Consider the following 25,679-nt stretch of genomic DNA (forward strand, 5'->3'; position numbering starts at 1 on the left):
AATAATTTGATCTGCCAGATCATTTGAGAATAAGAAAAATAAAAGTTTTTATTTCACCTTCACTTATTCATACACTAAAGCTCTTCCTTATTTTAAATGCAGATCCCAGTAACTCCTGGTGACTCAGATTGTAAAGAATCCACCTGCAATGAGGGAGACCTGGGTTCGGTCCCTGACTTGGGAAGATCTCCAAAGGAGGGCCTGGCAACCCACTCCAGTATTCTTGCCTGGAGAATCCCCATGGACAAAGAAGTCCATGGGGTCTCAAAGAGTCAGGCAAAACTGAGTGACAAGCAACAAGTAGCTAACTAATACCATTTTCCTTCTCACAAAGACTTGGTTTACCATTTCTTGAAAATCAAGTCAAATGGCAACAAATTCCCTTGATTTCTGTTTGAGAAAGTTTTTATACCTCCTTCACATTTAAGGATAAATTGAAAGGGTACAAAATTCTAGGATTCTTTTTTTAACTCTTAACACTTGAAATATTTCACTCCACTCTTAACTTGCTTACATTGTTGCTGAAAAGAAGTCTGGTGTAATTCTGATCCTTGCTTCTCTATAGTAGGGCAGTTTTTTCCTTTATGTTCTTCCAAGAGTTTAAAAAATATATATTATTGGAGGATAGTTGATTTATAGTGCTGTGTTTGTTTCAGGTGTAAAGCAAAGTGAATCAGTTATACATATACATATACCCAGTCATTTTTCAATTGTTTTCCCATCTAGGTCTTTACAGAGTATTGACTAAGGTTTCCTGTACTATATGCATGCTTAGTTGCTCAGCTGTGTCCAACTCTGTGAGCCCATGGACTGTGGCCTGCCAGGCTCCTCTGTCCATGGGATTTCCCAGGCAAGAATGTTGGAGTGAATTGCCATTTTCTTTTTCAGGGGATCTTCCTGACCCAGGGATTGAACCCACGTCTCCTTCATTGGCAGAGGGATGCTTTACTACTGAGCCACGAGGGAAGCTGTGCTATAGTAGGTCGTTATTAGTTATCTATTTTATATATACCAGTGTGTATGTGTCAATTCCGCTCTCCCAAATTATCTTTCCCTCCCCACTTTCCCCACTGGTAACTGTAAGTTTGTTTTCTACATCTGTGACTCTATTTTGTAAATAAGTTCACTTGTATCCTTTTTAAAGATTCCACATATAAGAAATATCATACAATATTTGTCTTTTTCTGTCTGACTTACTTCACTCAGTATGACAATCTCTAGGTCCATATGTTGCTGCAAATGGCATTATTTCAGTTCTTTCTCATGGCTGAGTAAATTACATTGTATACTGTAACCCTCCAGGCTCCTCTGTCCATAGAATTCTCCAGGCAAGAATACTGGAGTGGGCAGTCATTCTGTTCTCCAGGTGATTTTCCTGACCCAGGGATCAAACCTGGATCTCCCACTTTGCAGGCAGATTCTTTTACTGTCGAGCTACCAAGGAAGCCCAGATATGCCCACATCTTCTTTATCCACTCCTCTGCTGTGGACATTTAGGCTGATTCCAGGTCCTGGCTATTATAAACAGTGCTGTGATGAACACTGGGATGCATGTATCTCTTTCAAGATTTCTTTACCTTTGGTTTTGTGAAGTTTGGATATTAAATGCTTAGATGCAGGTTTTTGTTCTTTGTTTTTGGTATTTATCCTGTTTGGTATTCTCTGAGCTTCCTAGACCTGTGGTTTAGTGCATATTAATTTGGAAACATTCTTAGTCATTATTGCTTCAAATATTGCTTCTGATCCTTTCTCTGTTTCTTTTCTTTCTGGTATTCCCATTTCACAAATGTTAAACCTTTTGTCATTGTTTCCCATTTCTTGAATATTCTGATTTTTTTTTTTTCAGTTTTATAAGTTTCTTCTGCTGTATCTTTAAGCTAAGGATTCTCTCCTTAGCTGTGTCTAGTAGACAATTCTTCATTTGTTACCGTGTATTTGAGTTCTAGCATTTATGTTCAATTCTTAGAATTTACATCTCTCTGTTTACATTATCCATGGGTTCCTTCAAGTTGTCTACCTTTCATTTAAAATCCTTAGCATATCATCATAGTATTTAAAAATTCCTGGTCCAATAATTCCAACATTCCTTCCATATCTTGTTCTGGCTCTAATGTTTATTTAGTCGCCTCAAACTGGCTTGTTTTTGCCTTTCAGTATGTCTAGCAATTGTTCTGTTGAAAGGTAGACAAAGTACTGGGTAAAAGAAACTGCAGCAAATAGTCTTATGGTAATGGAGTGGTCAGGAGTGCGGGAGTGGAAGCATTCTATGGTCCTATGAGTAGGTCTCAGTGTTTCAGTGAACAGGTGCCCCTGGACCATGAACTCCATCGGTACTCCTCAGCGTCTTCCTGCCCTTAGGTTGGACAGGATGCCAGGAGGAGCTGGAGTCGGCTATTATCCTTTCCCCAGGTAGCTTAGCTTCTGATCCAGTAGGTTAAGCTCTGGTAAAATAATATCTCCTGAAGGCTGGCCTTGTTAAGAACAGAATGCTCTGGAATATTTAAAAATGGTTCCTTTGCCCCTCAACCCCACGAGAAGCATGCAGGGATTTTTCTCCAATATTCACAGTGGGGACCTGGGATAACTGCTGAAGTTAACTTCACAAAAGTGTGGAAGCCTCCCTATGATTGGGTCCTCCTGGAGTTTTTTTCTCTCTCATATTTGCCTACAGTGAGTTTCTAGCATTAACCAATTACAATTTAGGTTCTTGTGGTGATTTCCCTTTGTAGGTCTCTGCTCTAGTAAATTGTGATTTTCTGAATCTCCCTGAATATTGTTCCTATTTTTGGTGTAGCTATTTGTCATGTAACTCCAATTTTCTGGATCCATCAGAATTATTTTATTAGTAACTCCTCACACGTCAGGCAGAAACTGAAAGTTTTCCTTCAATTTAATTTTTTTCTTGTTTTACTCTTCCTTTTATGTATTCCTGTATTTTCTGTGGTTTCAATTCTTTCTTCAACTCCTTGCAATTTGGTCCTTATTTCTGACGTGATTTTGTCTTTTCCTTGAATTTCTTTTTTGAGTTCTGTCAATTCTTATTTTACATCATCTTACTGCCTTACCACCTCTTCTCAGAGTTCCTTTATTTCTGCATTGTGAATATACTGCATAATTAAGTTACAAAATTAATGCTGAAAAGTGCTGCATTTTTTTCCATCTTGTAGTAGAATTTTCTTGCTATGTTTTCTTCTGCTGACAAACTCTGATTTTCTTTTTTATTTTTTCTAATATTATGTAAATAATTGATCTTTTTCTTAAATTTGAAACAGATGGCTTTTTCTGGATCAAATATTAATAGGAAGATTCTCTAGAAGAGGAAGATGGTGAGAGTGGCTTTAATCTGAAAGGCATCTTCTTTTTAGGTGAGGAACAGTTTACTTAATAAATGATGACTTTTGGTGGCCAGCCTTCCTTTGACTCTCTTTTTGTTTCAGAAGGCATCTACCATTGATGTTTCCCTCCTTCCTACACATTAGCAGTGTCACCAGGAACGCAGCTTCTGCTTTCTAAGTTAATCCTCTTTTTCAGAATAGTGCTTTGTTAGAAAGTCTATAAAACCTATGTTCCCCATATAACCAGATACCTTTCTTCTCTGCTTTGTCCAGCACTACTTGCCCACTTTTCACTCAGATATGCCCTCAAAGTTTCCCCTAGGGTGTGTCTCACTCCTGCTGGGAATAATCACTTGTGGGGAGGGACAGGACAGATTTTGCCACCCCTGGATCCTTTGTCTTTCTTCCTCTGCTCTACCAATGCTCTTCCCATAGTCATTCTGGATGGTATTTGTTTTTAACCCTGTATTATTTGTGTATATTCTCTATCTCATAGTTTGCTAAAGAGATACATTTTGAATGGTTCAATTACTCTTCTTATATTGTACAGTTTTAGGAGACAAGACAGGGAGGTACGGGTCCAAGTGGATTCCATACTGCTACATGAACCCCAAAGCCCTAAATATTATTTGAAATCATTCAAGCCAAATACTTCCATGATAACTCTCAGTGATCCCCCAAAATGACAACAATTGGGGATTTTTAAAAAAACAATGATTCCCTCTGAGTTCCTGATACAACTGTCCTAGAATGGAGTCTCTGTTTATTATAAAGCTCTCCAGATAATTCCGATGCCTAGCCAATTTGGGGCCTAACAATAATGGAGCTAAAACCTCTTTTCAACAAGAAGAAATGCTTTAAGTAAAAGACTTCATAGGGGGAAACCTGTGCTACTAATAATTGATTTTTCCTTTCAAAATAACTGTATTCTTTGTATTTTACTTCAAGTTAGCCAAAATTATTTAACTTTATATTTAAGATAAATTTCTTTGGCTCTGTAAGAGAACTAGCTCCATGTCTGTCTGGGTATAAAAGTTTGAAAACTTCAATTCTATTATCACCATGTAATATTGTAGTCACAACAGGCAAATAATAAAGCATAACATAAGTGAGTACACATATAAACACAAAGACAGCGATCGTGGCCATCATACTTGGGTGTCACTTGCAAAACAAGTACCAGCTCCTGGTGACTTCTGTCCATACTGTTTACTGATTAAACTATAAAAATTTAGCAAGAAAAGACTATAAATTTACATGTGAATTGTCATTAACAATAATCATACTTTGTTTCTAATCCCTCAAAACAAGGTCTGTCCAGCAAAACAGACACAGATGTAAAGAGCAGACTTTCGGACTCTCTGGAAGAAGGCAAGGGTGGGATGATTTGAGAATAGCATTGAAACATATGTATTATCATTTGTGAAACAGATCGCCAGTCCAGGTTCGATGCATGAGGCAAGGTGCTCAGGGCTGGTGCACTGGGATGACCCTGAGGGATGGGATGGAGAGGGAGGTGGGAGGGCTTCAGGATGGGAACACATGTACACCCATGGCTGATTCATGTCAATGTATGGCAAAAACCACTACAATATTGTAAAGCAATTAGCCTCCAATTAAAATAAATAAACAACAACAACAACAAAAACCAAGGTCTGTCTCATTTCTTTTATATTCCCTAGGTAGCTATTATAATGTATGGCACCATGGTAAAATAATAAAAAGAATATAAAGATTAGTTAAGGCAAACTGATTTTGAAATGAAAATTTTTGATGTGAAGTGTTATTACTGGTTGCTTGCTTAATTATAATTATCAAAATCAAAATCTTTATATGTACAAATGATTTAAATGAGTGCAAACAGAAGGTTAAATCATTGATAACTATACGGCCAGAAGAGTCACACAAATACAGCTTGTTGCAAAGAACAAAGACATAGAAGCAAACAAAGAAAAACAGACCTTACAGCAAGTCTGTTCCCATTACACATTTAAAAAATCAGACATATATTAGGTCAGGTAATTAATGTTACAAAAATGACATACTAACTTCATATGGCATTTAAACTTCAAGCAGAAGGAATTTCTTTAGAAATAAAATTACAGGCCTGGAAGGAACACGTGGCCCAGAATGGAAGCAGTTGGGGCTCAGGGCAGGTAGGCAAGTGTTTAAGAATATTAATGTCCAGGAGACCTTCAAATGGCAGAAGAGTAAGATGGGGAGATCACCTTTCCCCCAACAAACACATCAAAAATTCATCTGCATGTGGAACAACTCCTACAGAACAACTTCTGAACACCAGGAGAAGACCAAGTGACTTCCAAAAGGATCAGTCAATCTTATCATTGAAATAAGGTAAGAATGAGATACAGCAAAGGATAAAGAGACAAAGGATTTTGAGATGGGGACCAGCGCCCTGTGGAGGGAGTCATGAAGGAGGGAAAGTTTCCACACACTCGGAAACCCCCTCGTGGGAGGGATCGGGGGGACCTTTGGACTCTCAGAGGGGAACCCAGCAACAGGTGCTCAGGAGGCAAAACCGAGAGAATTCACCACAGAGATCTTGCCAAACAGCCCTTCCCAGTCGAGAAGTGGCCTGAATGCCTGCCAGTGAGTGGAGGCTGGGTGTCGAGGCTCAGGCTTTGGGGGTCGGACCCCAGGGAGAGGACTGGGGTTGACCACCATGAAGACACTCTGAGGAGGTTAGTATGACACAGCTAAGGGAGTTCAGGGGGAAGTCTGGGCCTGCCAGAGAGGCAGGAGATCATTGCTGCAGGAAGGCTCTAACTCCCCATGCTCAGGGAAGGCCGGACCCCATCCTCACAAGTACCAGAGGGACAAGGAGGGAGCGACCGTCAGTGACTCCAGAAACAGAAAATCTGGCAGGAGGGCCAGATGCAGAAACAGATGCAACTGCAGTCTGTGACCCCAGACGGGGGAACACGGGACACGTGACTGCTGCCAGGGCCAGTGTGGGGGCCAGAGGCGGTGGACAGGAGGCCACTGTGGTCTCGACCCCAGGGGTTGCAACTGCCAGCATCCTGTGAGTGGGCACAGGTCACTGCCCACACCTTCCCGGAGGCCTGAGCAGCTTGGCTCTGCCTAGGGACCCACAACCTGAGGCCAATTCCCCTGGGGAGGTGCATGACCTTCCTTAGAGTGTGGTGACTTTCTGCAGATCTCAGCCTCAGTGGGCACTCCCCACACACCCCAAATGTGTCTGCCGTACCCCTCTCTTTCCCCAGTCCAACTGAACAAGTGAGCCCTAATAAGCTGCTGTTTTTGTCCCCTCATGTCTAGGTGGAAAATAGACATGAGAAGGAGACCTACAAGCAGAGGCAGGGCCTAAACCAGAGCAGAGAACCAGGGGCCGTGTGAGCACCAGAGAGAAGGGGAAATAGCTCTTGCAGCTGCAGGTGCAGCAGACTAAATCCCCACAATCAGCCCAAAATTGTGGACCCTGGGAGCAAGTAAACCAAGTACTGAGTAAGGCAAACTCTGAGTTTGAGCCGACACTACACTGCCCACAACAGGTCCAAAGACCTTTCCAGAAATGCTGGAAGACTTTCTGAGTAGGTAGACCGACCACAGCACACCGTGTGAAGAGGAAAATAAGGAATCAGTACAACATTCTTCTAGCTATCACTCTATATATTTTTCTCTTTCATATTGTTCTAATGTTCTTTCTTTATTAAACCTTTGTTATTTTTTTATGAACTACTTTCGCCTTTGTTAAAACATCTTATTTCTAAATGAATTCATTCTATTTTTTCCTGTTTTTACAGTACTCTTTAGTTATATTACATTTTCCCATGCTTTTTACTTTGTATTTGTGCTGGCCTGCTGCTGCTGCTGCTAAGTCGCTTCAGTCGTGTCCGACGCTGTGTGACCCCACAGACGGCAGCCCACCAGGCTCCGCCGTCCCTGGGATTCTCCAGGCAAGAACACTGGGTGGGCTGCCATTTCCTTCTCCAATGTGCTAGTCTAGTTTTTAGCACTGATTTTCACATATAGATTTGTTTAATGGCTTGATTTTTCTCTTCATTTTTGACTCCTGTTTTTCTCTTTTTCTTTTCATCTCTTTTTTCTTGCTCTTTTCTCAATATAAGTGTGTGAGTTTCTTTGGGTGTTCTTGATTGTGGTTTAACCATTAGTCTTGGGGTTTTGCATTCTGTGCTGTGTGGCCTGTGACGTCTTGGAGCTACACTAAGGGGTTGGGCCTTAACCCCTGAGATGGGAGACCTCAGTACAAGACTCAGGACCAAGAGACCTCCCAACTATGGAACATTAATCACCAAGAGCTCTTCCAAAGGTCTCTCAACACTAAGACCAAGTCTTACCCAAAAGCAAGCAAGCTTCAATACCAGACACCTCAAGTAAAACCTTCAGCAAAATAGGAACACACACTTGCCCATTATCAGACAGGCTGCCCAAAGCCATAACAAGCCCAGAGAAACCCCAAAACACACTACTGGATATGGCACTACCCTTCAGGGAGACAAGACACAGTTCCACCAACAAGAACACAGGAACAGGTCCCCATAACTGGGAAACTTCACAAGTCACTGGTCCAACCCCAGCGATGGGGGCAGGGGGCAACCCTGACAAATAAGAGGAACTTCTACCTTCAAGCCTACAAAAAGGAGACCTCAAAAGCAATAAATTAAACAAAATGAAAAGAGAAACATGAAGCAGACAAAGGAAAAATGGTAAAAACCCACAAGACCAAACAAATGAAGAAGAAATAGGTAGTCTTCCTGAAAAAGAATTCAGAGCAATGATAGTAAAGATATCCAAAATCTTGGTAATAAAATGGATGCACAGATAAATATAATGGAACATAGATCTAGAATATATGAAAAATGTTTACCAACGACTTAGAAGAAATAAAGAATAGACAGCCAGCAATGAACAACACAATAATTGAGATTAAAAATACTCTGGAGGGAACCCACAGCAGAATAACTGAGGCAGAAGAACAGATAAGTGAGCTTGAATATAGAATGGTGGAAATAACTGAAGCAGAATAGGACAAAGAAAAAAAATTAAAGAAATAGCAACACTCCAGAGAACTCTGGGACAATATTTAGTGCATCAATATTCAAATTATAGGGATCCCAGAAGAAGAGAAAAAGAAAGGGTATGAAAAAATATTTGAGAATATTATAGTCAAAAACTTCCCAACATGGGAAAGGAAATAGCTATCCAAGTCCAAGGAGACCAGAGAATCCCATAAAGGATAAACCCAAGGAAAAACACACCAGGACACATATTAGTCAAACTAATGAAAATTAAACACAAAGAAAAAATATTAAAAGCAGCAAGGAAAAAGCAATAAATTACATACAAGGGGATCCCTGTAAGGTTAACAGCTGATCTTTCAACAGAAACTCTGCAAGTCAGAGGGAGTAGCAGGATATACTTAAAAGTGATGAAAGGGAAAAAACCTACAACTATTACTCTATCTAGCAAGAATCTCATCAGATCCAAAGGAGATTATCAAAAGCTTTACAGAAGCAAAACTGAAGAGAATTCAGCACCACCAAATCAATTTTAACAAATGCCAAGGAAACTTCTCTAGATAGGAAACACATGAGAAAGAAAAGTCCTACAGAAACAACCCAAAAGAAAAAAAGTAAATGGTAATAGGATCATATATATCAATAATTACCATAAATGTAAATTGATTAAATGCTCCAGTCAAAACACAGATTAGCTGAATGGACATAAAAACAAAACCCTTCTATATGCTGTTCACAAGAGAATAACCTCAGACCTAGAGACACATACAGACTGAAAGTGAGGGGCTGGAAAAAGACATTCCATGCAAACTGAAAACAAAAGAAAGTGCAAGCAGAAACATTCATACCAGACAAAATGGGCTTTAAAATAGACACCATTACGAGAGACAAGGAAGGACACCACATCATGATCAAAGGTTCAATCCAAGAACAAGATACAACAATTATAAATATATATCCACCCAACACTGAAGCACAACAATACATAGGCAAAAGCTAACTATTAAAGGGGGAATCTACAGTAACTCAATAATGGTGGGAGACTTTAACCATTCACACCAATGGACAGACCATCTAGATAGAAAATTAATAGGAAACACGAGCTTTAAATGATATATTGGACTAGCTGGACCTAATTGATATCTACAGGGCACTTCACCCCAAAACAGTAGATTTCACTTTTTTCTCACTTTTTTCCTGAACATTCTCCAGGATAGACCACATCTTGGGTCACAAATCAAGCCTTGGTAAATTTAAAAAACTGGAATCATCTCAAGATCTTTTTGACCACAATGCTATAAAATTAGATGAGAACTACAAGGGGAAAAAAAACTATAAAAATCACAAACAAATGGAGGCTAAAAATATACTTCTGAGTAATAAAGAGGTCACTGAAGAAATCCAAAGAGGAGATCAAAAAATACTTAGAAGCAAATGACAATGAAAACGTGACACTCAAAACCTATGGGATGCAAAAAAGAAAAAAAAAAAAAACACCTATGGGATGAAGTAAAAGCTGTGCTAACAGGGAAGTTTATAGCGATACAAGCCTATCTCAAGAAACAAGAGAAAATTCAAATCAACTGCTTAACCCTACACCTAAAGCAACTAGAGAAAGAACAAACAACCCCCAAAGTTAGTAGAAGGAAAGAAATCATGAAGATTGGAGCAGAAATAAGTTAATAAGAAATGAAGGAGAGAAAAGCAATGATCAATAAAACTAAAAGCTTATTCTTTAAATGATAAAAAAAAATTGACAAACCATTAGCCAAACTCATTAAGAAAAAAAGGGAGAAGACTCAAATCAATAGAGTTAGAAATGAAAAAGGAGAAGTTACAACAGGCAATGCAGAAATTAATCATGGAGATTACTACGAGCAACTATACGGCAATAAAATAAACAACCAAGAAGATATGGACATATTCTTAGAAAAGTATAACCTTCCAAGACTGAAATAGAAGAAAAAGAAAATACAAACAGACCAATTACAGACACAGAAATTGAAACTGTAATCAAAAATCTTCCAACAAACAAAACCTCACGTCCAGATGGCTTCACAGGGGAATTCTACCACAAATTTAGAGAAGAGCTAACACTTATCCTGCTCAAACTTTTCTAGAACTTGTCCTATAAGGCCACCATCAACCTCATACCAAAACCAGACAAATCTGCCACAAGAAAAGAAAATTAAAGGCCAATATCATCAACAAATTAGATATAAAAATCCTCAACAAAATTTTAGAAAACAGAATCCAACAACACATTAAAAAGTTCATACATCATGATCAAGGGGCTTTTATTCCAGGGATGCAAGGATTCTTCAATATCACAAATCAATCAATGTGATATACATATTAACAAATTGTTAGGAAAAAAACCTGCACGATCATCTCAATAGATTCAGAGCAAGCTTTCAACAAAATTCAACACCCATTTATGATAAAAAAAAAATACTCTCCAGAAAATAGGCATTGATGGAACATGGCTCATCATAATAAAGGCCAAATGTGACAAACCTACAGCAAACATTATTCTCAATGGTGAAAAACTGAAAGTTTTGGATGCCTTAGCCATAGTAATCAGAGGGAAAAAACAAATAAAAGGAATCCAGACTGGAAAAGAGGTAGTAGAAGTCTCATTGTTTGCAGATGACATGATTCTTTAAATAGAAAACCATAAAGATGTCACAAGAAAATTACTAGAGCTAATCAATGAACATACTAAAGTCGCAAGACACAAAATTAATACACTGAAATCCCTTGCATTTTTATACACTAACAATGAAAAACCAGAAAGAGAAATTAAGGAAACAATCCCATTCACCATTGAACAAAAAGAATAAAATACCTAGGAATAAACCTACCTAAAGAGACAAAAGACCTGTATGTAAAAAATTATAAGAAGCTCATGAAAGAAATCAAAGATGACACAAACAGATGCAGAGATATACCATGTTCTTGGATTGGAAGAATTAATACTGTGAAAATGACAATACTACCCAGAGCAATTTACAGATCCAATGCAATCCCTATCAAAGTATCAATGGTATTCTTCACAGAACTAGAACAGAAAATTTCACAATTTGTATGGAAATACAGTTCACTTCAGTTCAGTTGCTCAGTCATGTCCAACTCTTTGTGACCCCATGATCGCAGCACGCCAGGGCTCCCTGTCCATCACCAACTCCCGGAGTCCACCCAAACCCATGTCCATTGAGTCGGTGATGCCATCCAGCCATCTCGTCCTCTGTCGTCCCCTTCTCCTCCTGCCACCAATATTCCCAGTATTAGGGTCTTTTCCAATGAATCAACTCTTCGCATGAGGTGGCCAAAGTATTGGAGTTTCAGCTTCAATATCAGTCCTTCCCGGACTGATCTCCTTTAGGATGGACTGGTTGTATTGCCTTGCAGTCCAAGGGACTCTCAAGAGTCTTCTCCAACAACACAGTTCAAAAGCATCAATTCTTTGGCATTCAGCTTTCTTCACCATCCAACTCTCACATCCATACATGACCACCGGAAAAACCATAGCCTTGATTAGATGGACCTTTGTTGGCAAAGTAATGTCTCTGCTTTTAAATGTTATCTAGGTTGGTCATAACTTTCCTTCCAAGGAGTAAGTGTCTTTTAATTTCATGGCTGCAGTCACTATCTGCAGTGATTTGGGAGCCCAGAAAAATAAAGTCAGCCACTGTTTCCACTGTTTCCCCATCTATTTCCCATGAAGTGATGGGACCAAATGCCATGATCTTAGTTTTTTTAATGTTGAGCTTTAAGCCAACTTTTTCACTCTCCTCTTTCACTTTCATCAAGAGGCTCTTTAGTTCCTCTTCACTTTCTGCCATAAGGGTGGTGTCATCTGCATATCTGAGGTTACTGATATTTCTCCCAGCAATCTTGATTCCGGCTTGTGCTTCTTTCAGCCCAGTGTTTCTCATGATATACTCTGCATATAAGTTAAATAAGCAGGGTGACAATATACAGCCTTGACGTACTCCTTTTCCTATTTGAAACCATTCTGTTGTTCCATGTCCAGTTCTAACTGTTGCTTCCTGACCTGCATACAGGTTTCTCAAGAGACAGGTCAGGTGGTCTGATATTTCCATCTCTTTCAGAATTTTCCACAGTTTATTGTGATCCACCCAGTCAAAGGCTTTGACATAGTCAATAAAGCAGAAATAGATGTTTTTCTGGAACTCTCTTGCTTTTTCGACGATCCAGCAGATGTTGGTAATTTGATCTCTGGTTCCTCTGCCTTTTCTAAAACCAGCTTGAACAACTGGATTCATGGTTCACATATTGCTGAAGCCTGGCTTGGAGAATTTAGAGCATTACTTTACTAGCGTGTGAGATGAGTGCAATTGTGCAGTAGTTTGAGCATTCTTTGGCATTGCCTTTCTTAGGGATTGGAATGAAAACTGACCTTTTCCAGTCCTGTGGCCACTGCTGAGTTTTCCAAATTTGCTGGCATATTGAGTGCAGCACTTTCACAACATCATCTTTCAGGATTTGAAATAGCTCAACTGGAATTCCATCACCTCCACTAGCTTTGTTCGTAGTGATGCTTTCTAATTCCCACTTGACTTCACACTCCAGGATGTCTGGCTCTAGGTGAGTGATCACGCCATTGTGATTATCTCGGTTGTGAAGATCTTTTTTGTACAGTTATTCTGTGTATTCTTGCCACCTCTTCTTATTATCTTCTGCTTCTGTTAGGTCCATACCATTTCTGTCCCTTATCGAGCCCACCTTTGCATGAAATATTCCCTTGGTATCTCTAATTTTCTTGAAGAGATCTCTAGTCTTTCCCATTCTGTTATTTTCCTCTATTTCTTTGCATTGATCGCTGAAGAAGGCTTTATTATCTCTCCATGCTATTCTTTGGAACTCTGCATTCAGATGGGAATATCTTTCTTTTTCTCCTTTGCTTTTCACTTCTCTTCTTTTCACAGCTATTTGTAATAAAAGACTCCCAATAGCCAAAGCAATCTTGAGAAAGAAGAATGGAGCTGGAGGAATTAACTTTCCTTACTTTAGACTTTATTGCAAAGCTACGGTCATCAAGACAGTGTGGTACTTGCACAAAAATAGAAATATAGACCAATGGGGCAGGACAGAGACCCCAGAGATAAACCCACGCACCTATGGGCGCCTTGTCTGTGACAATGGAGGCAAGAACATACACTGGAGAAAAGACAGTCTCTTCAATAAACAGTGCTGGCAAAACTGGACAGCCACATGCAAAAGAATGAAACTAGAACACCTCCTAACATCACACACAAAAATAAACTCAAAATGGATTAAAGACTTAAATAGTAAGGCCAGAAACTATAAACTCTTAGAGGAAAACATAGGCAATACAGTTTTTGACGAGATCATAGCAAGATCCTCTTTGACCCACCTCTGAGAGTAATGGAAATTTAAGAAAAAAAACCCCACAAGTGGGACATAATTAAATTTACAAGCCTTTTGCACAGCAAAGGAAACAATAAAGAAGATTAAAAGACAATCCTGAGAATTGGAGAAAATAACTGCAAATGAAATAACTGACAAAAGACTAATCTCCAAAATATAGAAGCAGCTCATATAGTTCAATATCAGAAAAACAAAGCCCCATCAAAAATTGGGCAGAAGGCCTGAACAGACATTTCTCTAAAGAAGACATCCAGATGGCCAATAAACACATGGTGATCACTAGAGAAATGCCAATCCAAACTACAATGAGGCATCAACTCACACCAGAGAGAACTGCCATCATCCAAAACTGCAGAAACAATAAATGCTGGAGAGGATGTGGAAAGGAGCGAGCCCTCGGGCACTGCTGGTGGGGATGTAAATTGATAGTTACTACGGAGAACAGAGATTCCTTAATAAACGAGGAATAAATGAACCAGCAACACCATCCCTGGGCATATATTTAAGAAACCATAATTCAAAAAGACACACGTACCCCAGTGTCCACAGCAGTGCTGTTTACAACAGCTTGGACAAGGAAGCAACTTAGACGTTCATTAACAGAAGAATGGATAAAGAAGGTATGGTACATATATGCAATAGAATATAATTCAGCCACAAATAAGAATGAATTTGTGTCAGTTCCAGTGAGGTGGAGCCTCACTGGCACTCTAGAGCCTGTTAAGCTAGATTTTTTTTTTTAATAAATTTTTTTAAAAAATTAGAAAGCATTTCATCAATGAAGATAGTTCAAAACTTCTTTTACAAAGTATAAAACACTATCATTTTAAAAGAAAAAAAATTCAGATCCAAGTCTTACATATCATAATCCAAAAATAAAATGTATCAATTACTTATAACCCCTAGACTCACCTGTCCAACCAGTATAAGCAGAGCAATCATGTGGATCAGCTGTCTTCAGCCCTTCTTCCATTTGCTGTAGAAGATCTTTAATTTTGGTCTGGATCCGTCTTGTGAAGTTATTAATAATCTGACAACCAAAAGAAGACATAATATTAAATTACTGAAGACCAGGATAATGTTGCAGTGGCTGGGAAGATCACCTGGAGAAGGGAAAGGCTACCCACCCCAGTACTCTGGCCTGGAGAAGTCCATGGACTGTATAGTTCATGGGGTCGCAAAGAGCTGGATGTGACTGAGCGACTTTCACTTCACTTCACTTCAAACACTTCACCTAACAATCTAGGTTATAAAAACAAACAGATAGAAATTATAATACCTGACCCATTTCAATGATTCATTGGTTGGAGTGAGTCTACCTTGTTTTTATAAGGTTAAGTTTTAAAATGAGAGTGTGCCCTATATGGATTCTAAGTAACAAGTAGGATCACAAAAAATAAGCTGCAGAAATCAAAGGAAAAAACGAAACAAAAAAAGAGTAAAGAGATGGATTCGCCTACACGAACGTTTTAAGTTAAAGAATATAAGATGGTTTAAAAGTCAAAGACAAGGGAGGAATACATACAATATAAAATATTATAAACAAAAGTAGGCTATGTAACAATATGGAAATACACATAAAATTATCAACATACCTTACAAAAAGAAAAAATCAAATTGCAGGCATATGTAAACATTTTCAATCACGAGGCAGTTAATGAATTGAAAATAAATACAAATACTATCAGATTAACAAATAATAAAATATTAAGTTCCAAGGCTGCTAGGAGCTAAGGAAGCAGATATTCTTACTGAGTGCTGGTGATCTTTCTCAAAGGAAATTAATCAGTAATTCTTAAAAAGTTTTACTTATTTTTGGCTGTACTGGGCCTTCATCACCACGCACAGGCTCTCCCTGGTTGTGGCGAGCAGAAGCTACTCTTGAGCTGCTGTGCATGGGCTCCTCACTGTGGTTCTTTTTCCTGTTGCAGAGAATGGGCTCTAGAGCCAGGGTTCAGCAGTTGTGGCACGCAGGACTAGCTGGCCCACAGCATGTGGGATCTTCCCTGACCAGGGATGGAACCCTTGTCCTCTGCACTAGCAGGCAGATTCTTAACCAATGGATCACCAGGGAAATCCCACATCAATCAATATTCTTAAACATGTAGTTGACAGTGTTGTCCAGATGTTTCTGCCTTTGATGATTTTTGAAAACTCTAGCCACTACATCAATCGCTGAGGTGTAACTGTAATTCTCTTTTTGCCCCCCTTTAGTGTTCTTGCAGTTCTGTTATTTGACATAGACCAATTAGGACTGTTATGTCTTCCTGACAGATTTTATCATTAAGAAACTTCCCTCTGTGAGGCTACAGGGAAGTTCCTTTCATGTTACTGGACAGTTAGTGCTTTCAGGCCAAATTTTACTGAAATTTGGGATTCTGGACTAAAAGCAACCTTAGAATTACATTACAACTGCAAAAGCCCCAGAGAGGTTTACTTAAACCTGGAGAGATGTGTGTACATTTCAAAGGGGATGAGAGTCCAGAGCAGGAAGACACTTCCCAGTCACAGAACTGAAGACAACGGAGCCTGGTCTTATCACAGAGAGATTTATTTACATTCCAAAGACTTCACTTTGCGACAAAGGTCCATATAGTCAAAGCTATGGTAGCTTTCCAGTAGTCATGTATGGATGTGAGAGCTGGACAGTAAAAAAGGCTGAGGGCCCAAGAGATGCCTGAGAACTGTGGTGCTAAAGAGAAGACTCCTGAGAGTCCCTTGGACTGCAAGGAGATCAAACCAGTCAATCCTAAAGGAAATCAACCCAGAACATTCACTGGAAGGACTGATGCTGAAGCTCCAATACTTTGGCCACCTGCTGCAAAGAGCCAACTCCTTGGAAAAGACCCTGATGCTGGGAAAGACTGAAGGCAGAAGGAAAAGGGGGCAACAGAGGATGAGATGGTTGGATGGCATCATTGACTCAGTGGACACGAGTTAGAGCAAACTCCAGGAGAAAGTGAAGGACAGGGAGGTCTAGTGTGCTCCAGTACATCATGGGGCTGCAAAGAGCTGGACACGACTGAGTGACTGAATAACAACGATGACGACTTTGATATTTCTGACAAAACCCTCTCAGAAAGGGAAGGAGAGACAGATGTCGTCTTCCCTTTTATAAAAAGGACAGAAAACTTAATTTTTCTTCATTCTTTGCCTATAGTACAGACTTTGTCTACAAACCTTTGACCTGGGTTTTGCTGACTCAGGGTTAGACGTGAGACTCAGGGAACCACTCACTAGTTTCTTTCTCATAAATAATTAATCTCTGATCCAATAACCTCTTGTGTACATTCAGGAAAAACTTAATACATATAAATATTAAAAACTAAAGAACAAAAATTAGGCATCTATCCACAAATGGAAGAATGTTCATGTGAGTAGTGGGACCCAGCACCTTACTCCAAGGGACTTACAGCAAACCTAGCCGACTAAAGCACCGGGTAATAAGCAGCAGACTTCAGTACCAGCTGTGAAACCTACAGGAGACTGAGCCGGGTCCAGCCCCTGAGCCATAGTCTGACTCAGCAGTCACCTTCAGAGGAGAGAGCCTTTGTGGAAATCCATATTTCCAGAGGAGAAGTATCGACATTCCTTTTGAGGACAAAGAAAAAAGGAAGTTCGGATTGAGCTGCAGTGGGTAAGAGGAACAGCTTGTCTCTGCCTGCATCACATAATGCACAGGTACAGCATGTGGCTAAATAGATGGCCCGTGATTTCTCTCACAGAGGAAAGGGAGAGCCACTGGGTCCAGTTTCAGAAGGGACAGCCGCACTCGTTTGGTATCTCAGTCTGCGCATGACTCTGCTCAAGAGACTTAATTCTCTCATTTCTCATAATGCATCCCGAGTATCACAGAGGAAGTCCACGCCTGGGGAGAGGAAGCAAGTCAGAGAGTAGCATGTAAGATTCCCAGAGGCCATTAAAGGAATGTAGTTTCTGCTGATGCATTTTGGACTCTATGAGAAAACACAAAAAATCAAGGAGACATGGTATCACCAAAAGATCATAATAATCTTCCAGTAACCAAATCTAAAGACTGGAAAATCTACTATTTACACAATAAGGAATTCAAAATAGCTCTTCTAAGGAAACTCAGCTATAAGAAAACACAGAAAGACAATTCAAAGAAATTTTAAAAAATTACAGATTGTGATGAAAATGAGAAATTTAACTAAGAAACAGAAATCACTGAAAAAAAATTCTAGAGTTTAAGAGCTGAACAAATGAAATGAAAAATGAAATAGCATCAAAAGCAGGTAGACCACATAGAAAACAGAATCAGTAAGACAGCTAGGGAGACTTCCTGGTGATCCAATGGTTAAGAATCTGCCTTGCAATGCAGGGGACATGGGAACCTCTGGTTCTGAACCCCTGGTCAGAGAACTAAGATCCCCTATGCCACAGAGTAACTGAACCCTCACACCACTAACTACTGAGCCCCTGTGCTCCAGAGCCTGCAGACCACAGCTAGAGGGTCTGTGGGCCACAACGAAAGGTCCCACAGGACTCAGTGAAGACCCTGCGTGCTGCAACAAAGACCTGACACAGCCAGATAAATAAGTGAATATTTTTTAAATTCTTAAAAAAACAAACAAAAAAAAAGAAGATAGGACCTTTGAAAGAACTCAGCCTAAAGAGAAAAAAGAATAAAAAAATGAAGAAAGTCTGTATAATCTATGAAGACATCCTCAAAAACCCAGAATCCAAATCATTAGAGTTCTAGAAGGAAGAAATGAGAGAAAACGGGGGCAGAAAACTTATTTAAAGAAACAATGGTTGAGAACTTTCCAAATCTGGAAAGAGATCTGGACATCAAGTTCATGAAGCTAATAAACAGATCGACCCATTAAGACAACCCAAAATGTCCTTCTGCAAGACATTTTATTTTAAAAACAGAAAGTATAAAAAAATCAAACACAAAAAAGAGAAACCTAAAGACAACAAGAAAAAAAGAAGACTGTAACCTACAAAGGAACCTCCAATGGGACATCAGTGAATGTCTCAGAAGAACTCTTACAGGCCAGGAGACAGTGAGATGATATATTCAAAGCAATGAGAGAAAAAAACAATAAAAAATAATCCACCTGGGAACTTTCCTGGTGGTCCAGTGGTTTTGACCTGTGCTGTCACTGCTGGGAGGACAGGTTTAATCCTTGGTTGGGTAATTAAAATTTTGCATGCTGCTTGGCATGGTCAAAACTTTAAAAAAAATTTTAAATTAAAAAAAAAGTACTCTATGTGGCAGAATTATCCTTCAGGGATATGAAGACATTTCCAGACAAAAGATGAGGTAATTCATCATCACTAGACCTATCTAACAAGAAATGCTGAAAGAAGTTCTTCAAGCTGAAATGAAAGGAGGCTAACCAGTAACATGAAAGAAAAAATACACAGATAAATATGTAGTCAAACTCAGAACCCTGTAATATGATGTTAACACAATGCTACTTTAAAGATTAGAACAAGAGTATCAGAAGTAACTATAGTTACTATAATTTGCTAATAAATACACAATATAAAAAGGCAAATTATGACATCTAAAAAACTTAAAAGGAGGAAGAGTAAAAGTGGAAAGGTTTTGTATGTGATTGAAGTTAAGCCATTATCAGAGTAAAATATGACTAGGTATAAGATGTTTTATGTATCTCCTGATAACCACAAAGCAAATAATTTGACTAGATTCCCAAAAGACAGAGATGGAGAATAAGAAGCACACAACAGTGGGAAACCACCATTTCACAAAGGAACCCAGCAAGAATCAAAAAGGAACAAGGGAACTACAAAATAGCCAAAACACAATTAAAAAGGTGGCACTAGGAAGCTCTTCTATTTGTACTCAGTCATTCAGTATGTCTGACTCTTTGCGACCCTTAGACCATAGACCCTCAGGCTCCTCTGTCCATGGAATTTTTCAGCCAAGAATATGGGAGTGGGTTGCTATTTCCTCCTCCAGGGGATCTTCCCAGGCATCACACCCATGTCTCCTGCATTACAGGTGAATTCCTTTCTGCTGATCCATTGAGGAAGCCCAGCAAGTTCTGACATATCCATAATCACTCTAAATATAAGTAGACTGAACTTCTAATCAAAAGGCAAAGAATGGCTAGATGAATTAAAAAAAACAAGATCCAACTACATGCTGCCTACAAAAGACTCACTCTGGCTTTAAGAACACACAGGCTCAAAGTGAAAGGATGGAAAAAGACATTCCACAAGTGGAAACCAGAAGACAGCAGAGGTAGCTATATTGATACCAGACAAGTGATCTTAAGTAAAAAAGTCACCTGAGACAACGGTCCTTCTATAAAGGGGTCAATTCGTGAAGAAGACATTACCAATTAGGAATAGTAACACAAATGCACTCAACACCAGAGCAACTAAATACATTAAGCAAATACTAACAGAGCTAAAAGGCGAAATCGACAACAATACAACAGGAATGGGTAACTACAACACCACACTGTCAGTAGGGATAGGTCATCCAGTCAAAAAATCAAGAGAACACTGGACTTGAATCATACATTAGACCAAATGAACCCAACAGACATATAAGACATTCAATCTGACAACAACAGAATACACATTATTCTCAAGTACACACAGAATATTCTTAATGGTAGATCAAATGACTGGCCACAAAACAGGTCTCACCACATTTAGAAGAGTGAAACCATACTATGTAACTACTGTGCTTGTGTGTTCAGCTGCGCAGTTGGTCTGACTCTTTGTGACCCCACGGACTCCAAGGAGCCTACCAGGCTCCTCTGCTCATAGGTTTTTCCAGACAAGAATCCTGGAGTGGGTTAACAATTCCTCCTCCAACTTTTCTGACACTGGCATAAACATGGAAATCAACAACAAGGGGGAAGTGGAAAAATCCACATATATGAGGAATTTAAAGAATATACTCCCAGACAACCAATGTCAAAGAAATCAAAAGGGAAATCAAACAATACCTCAAAACAAATGCCAACTGAAGCACAACATTACCAAAACTACAGGATGCTGCAAAAGCAATTCTAAGAGAGAAGTTTATAATGATAGATACCTAAAGGAAGGAAAAAGAAAAATCTTAAATAAATAACCTAGCTTTACACCTCAAAGTGAAAGTGTTAGTTGCTCAACCATGTTCAACTCTTTGCGACCCCATGGACTGTAGCCCACCAGGCTTCTCTGTCCATGAAATTCTCCAGGCAAGAATACTGGAGTGGGTTACCACTTCCTTCTCCAATGGATCTTCCCAACCCAGGGATTGAACCCTGGCCTCCCACATTGTGGGCAGATTCTTTACCATCCAAGCCACCAGGGAGGGAATTAGAAAAAGAATAAACCAAACTCAAAATTAATAGAAGATAGGAAATAACAAAGATCACAGAAGAAATACATGAAATAGAAACTAGAGAAATAACGGAAAAGATTAACAAAACTAACAGCTGATTTTTTTTTTAAAATTTAATTGATAAACCTTTAGCTAAATTAAGAAAAAGAGAAGACAATAAATAAAAACAGAAATGAAAAGATATATTACCAGTGACACCACAGAAACACAGCTGACTCTTGGAAAGCATGGATCTGAAATGCACGGGTCCACTTACATGCAGACACTTCTCAGCAGTAAAGACTACAGCGCCACATAGTCCATGGTTGGTTGAATTCAGGGATGTGAAGGAATCAAGAACATGAAAGGCTGACTATATAAATTATATGCAGATTAACCCCCATGTTGTTCAAGGGTCGACTCTACCAAGTATCATAAGAGACTACTATGAACAATTATATGCCAACAAAATGGATAATCTAGAAAAATGGATGAATTCCTAGAAACATACAACTAACCAAAGCCAAATCAGGAGTAAATAGAAAATATAAGTAGACCAACAATGGATTCGGAGATTGAAATCAGTAATTCAAAACATCCCAAGAAACAGAACCCCAGAAATATGACAGTTTCACTGGTGAATTCTACAAAATATTTAAAGAATAATTAACACCAATCTTTTCTAAACTTTTCCCAAAAACTGAAGAGGAAGGAAAACTTACAAATGCAAGACCAGCATTACCCTGACTCCTAAGCCAGATAAGGACACTATTCATAACTAATATCCCTGATACATATGGATGAAAAAACTCTCAACAAGATGTTCAGTTCAGTTCAGTCACTCAGTCGTGTCCGACTCTTTACGACCCCATGAATCGCAGCACACCAGGCCTCCCTGTCCATCACCAACTCCCGGAGTTTACTCAAACTCATGTCCATGGAGTCAGTGATACCATCCAACCATCTCATCCTCTGTCGTCCCCTTCTCCTCCTGCCCCCAATCCCCTCCCAGCATCAGGGTCTTTTCCAATGAGTCAGCTCTTCGCGGGAGGTGGCCAAAGTACTGGAGTTTCAGCTTCAGCATCAGTCCTTCCAATGAACACCCAGGGACTGATCTCCTTTAGGATGGACTGGTTGGATCTCCTTGCAGTCCAAGGGACTCTCAAGAGTCTTCTCCAACACCACAGTTCAAAAGCATCAATTTTTTGGCACTCAGCTTTCTTTAGAGTCCAGCTGTCACATCCATACATGACTACTGGAAAAACCATAGCCTTGACTAGACGGACCTTTGTTGGCAAAGTACTGTCTCTGCTTTTTAATATGCTATCTAGATTGGTCATAACTTTCCTTCCAAGGAGTAAGTGCCTTTTAATTTCATGGCTGCAATCACCATCTGCAATGATTTTGGAGCCCTCCAAAATAAAGTCTGACACTGTTTCCCCATCTAATTCCCATGAAGTGATAGGACCAGATGCTATGATCTTAGTTTTCTGAATGTTGAGCTTTAAGCCAACTTTTTCACTCTCAGCAAGATGTTAGCAAACTGAATTCAAAAATACACTAAAAGGATCAATCAACAACTTCAGATATGCAGATGGTACCACTTTAACAGCAGAAATTGAAGAGGAACTAAAGAGCCTCTTGATGAGGGTGGAAAAGGAGAATGAAAAATCTGGCTTGAAACTCAACATTCAAGAAACTAAACTCATGGCATCTGGTCTCAACACTTCATGTCAAATAGAAGGGGGGAAAGTGGAAGCAGTGACAGATTTTATTTTCTTGGGCCCCAAAGTCACTATGGATGGTGACTGCAGTCATGAAATTAAAGGACATCTGCTCCATAAAAAAAAAAAAGCTATAACAAACCTAGACAGCATGTTAAATAGCAGAGACACCACTTTGCCAACAAAGGTCCACATAGTCAAAGCTGTGGTTTTTCCAATAGTCATGAACAGATGTGAGAGTTCAACCATAAAGAAGGCTGAGTGCCTAAGAGTTGATGCTTTTAAACTGTGGTGCTGGATAAGATGCTTGAGAGTCTCTTGAACTGCAAGGAGATCAAACCAGTCCATCCTAAAGGAAATCAACCCTGATTGTTCACTGGAAGGATGATGCTGAAGCTGAAGCTCCAATACTTCAGCCACCTGATGTGAAGAGCCTACTCTTCAGGAAAGACCCTGATGTGGGGAAAGACTGAGGGCAGGAGGAGAAGGGGGCGACAAAGGATGAGATGGTTGGATGGCATGACTGACTCAATGAACAAGAGTTTGAGTAAACTCAGAGAGATAGTGAAGGACAGGGAAGCCTGATGTGGTGCTCTGAAGTCCATGGGGTCACAAACAGTTGGACACGACTTAGTGACTGAACAAAAACAACAAGGAGAGAAAACCCTAACGACTCAACCAAAAAACTGATATAAGCAATAAACCCAGTAAAGTTGCATGATATAAAATTAACATATGAAAATCAGTTGTGTTTCTATTGCTGCTGTTCAGTCCCTAAGTCGTTTTGTACTCTTTCTGACCCCATGGACTGTAGCCTGTCAGGCTCCTCTCTCCATGGGGTTCTCTTGGCAAGAATATTGGAGTGGGTTGCCATTTCCTTCTCCAGGGCATCTTCTTGCACCAGTGATTGAACCCGCCTCTCCTGTGATGGCAGGAGGATTCTTTCACTAAGCCACCAGGCAACACTAACAAGAAACTTCTCAAAAAAGAAATAAAGAAAACAATTTCATCACAATAGCATCAAAAATAAGAAAATACTTAGGAATACATTTTATTATCAAGGAGGTAAAAGAGGTGTATGTTGGGACTGAAAGCTTCTGATGAAAGAAATCGAAGACATAAACAAAAGGGAAGATATCCTGTTTCCATGGATCAGAAGAATTAAGAGGTGCTACTGTTATGTGTTAAAGAGGAATAGTTGTCTGATTCTCCATCCAACTGCTTAATAACTTTTTGACCCCAAGTTAGTCATTTAAGCCTCTTGTATTTAAACCTTTTAAACCATTTAAACCTTTGGTTTCTACCATTAGTCAAAGAAATGCCAAATCATAGTCAAAAGGAAAAAAAAAAAAAACAACTAGAGTATTATATCTTCATAACCTGATATGGCAGAACCCATAAGGTAGTATCCAGTCCACATTTATTTCCCACACCTTCTTATCATCAGAATCCTGATTCTATTCACAGCAGCAACGCATCTAAGCCCAGAAGAGCGACTTGCTGTCCCAGACTGCCTTACGACCAAGGGCAGCCACAGGACACAGTTCCAAACGGTGAAAGGCAAGTGCGAGTCTTCTAGGGCCTCTTGGAAGGTTCTCACATTTCTTAATAAAAGAGAAATATAGAGCTTGTATTCCCTTCTTTTTTCTCCCTTTGTCCAGTTGTAATATTAGACAAGAAATCCAGCACTGCAGCCATCTTATACTATAACACAAAAAATATGAGAGCAAGACCAACATAATTGCAGAAATCCTATCTGATATCTTATTGAAATGATTCAACACCATGAGTTGCCTACTTCTAGACTTCCTGTTATACAGGAAAAATAATCTGATTAAAATACTTCCAAGTTAAGTCTTCTGTTCATTGTAGCTGAATGTAGGCCTAAGATATTTGTGTATCGTTTTAGCTCTGTCATGATAACTTGACTCCAAAGCAAATGCTTTATTCCTCATAAATGATACTAGCGTATAGTTCTAAGGCTTATGATTACTCACTCTAATTCCTCTTAATACTTGTCAAAATTTAACTGTAAAAATAATTTCTCTGCCTTTGTTTTAAGGTATCTTTTCTAGTTCCTAATTTTTAATTTTGTCATAAAAGAGATTTCTAATTTACATTGGAACCAAAGCCTCATGAACAAAGAAGAAAATCTGTTATGCTATAATTTTACTTGGAGGAATTTTAACTGGTTCATCTCATTTAATAATGGTATTACTATAAAGACAATTTATTTAATAATTAGTGACCATTTACCATATGCCTGGCACTCAGTACTCTACATGATATTTGAATTAATCTTTCACATCACTGAATGACTCTCCATTTTCTAGGTGAGAAATCTGAGGCTAGCCCTAGGTCACGTGTCAGCAAGAGACCTAACTCCTGGAGCTGTAACTAGACTATTTAGTCCCAAACTTCCTGGGCTTCCCCATGCTGAGCCTTCACTATGAACATTTTCGTTTGATTTTTCCATGTACAATTTACCTTGAGCTTTGCAAAAGGTTTCCAGTTTTCACTCAATCACACCATGTGAATCCACCACATATCCACCACAAAGCACAGAAACAGCATGAGAAGCTAAAGAATTTGGGAGGCTGATTTTTAGTAACTACACTGCAATTCATGACCCAGATAATCACAATGGTGTGATCACTCACCTAGAGCCAGACATCCTGGAATGTGAAGTCAAGTGGGCCTTAGGAAGCATCACTATGAACAAAGCTAGTGGAGGTGATGGAATTCCAGTTGAGCTATTTCAAATCCTGAAAGATGATGCTGTGAAAGTGCTACACTCAATATGCCAGCAAATTTGGAAAACTCAGCAGTGGCCACAGGACTGGAAAAGGTCAGTTTTCATTCCAAT

The 25,679-nt window shown here is 39.3% G+C and overlaps 1 protein-coding gene across 1 annotated transcript in view; it reads right to left on the reverse strand.

Annotated features, from left to right (window-relative positions):
* LANCL2 (LanC like 2) overlaps positions 1–25,679 on the reverse strand; it is a 108,588-nt gene that overhangs the window by 53,857 nt on the left and 29,052 nt on the right. Inside the window, exon 2 of the mRNA XM_043442162.1 lies at positions 14,684–14,801. Within this exon, the coding sequence (XP_043298097.1) occupies positions 14,684–14,801 (118 nt within the window). The remainder of the gene's footprint in view (positions 1–14,683; positions 14,802–25,679) is intronic.

Source organism: Cervus canadensis, chromosome 22 (genome assembly GCF_019320065.1).
Source record: "Cervus canadensis isolate Bull #8, Minnesota chromosome 22, ASM1932006v1, whole genome shotgun sequence".
Taxonomy (NCBI): domain Eukaryota; kingdom Metazoa; phylum Chordata; class Mammalia; order Artiodactyla; family Cervidae; genus Cervus; species Cervus canadensis.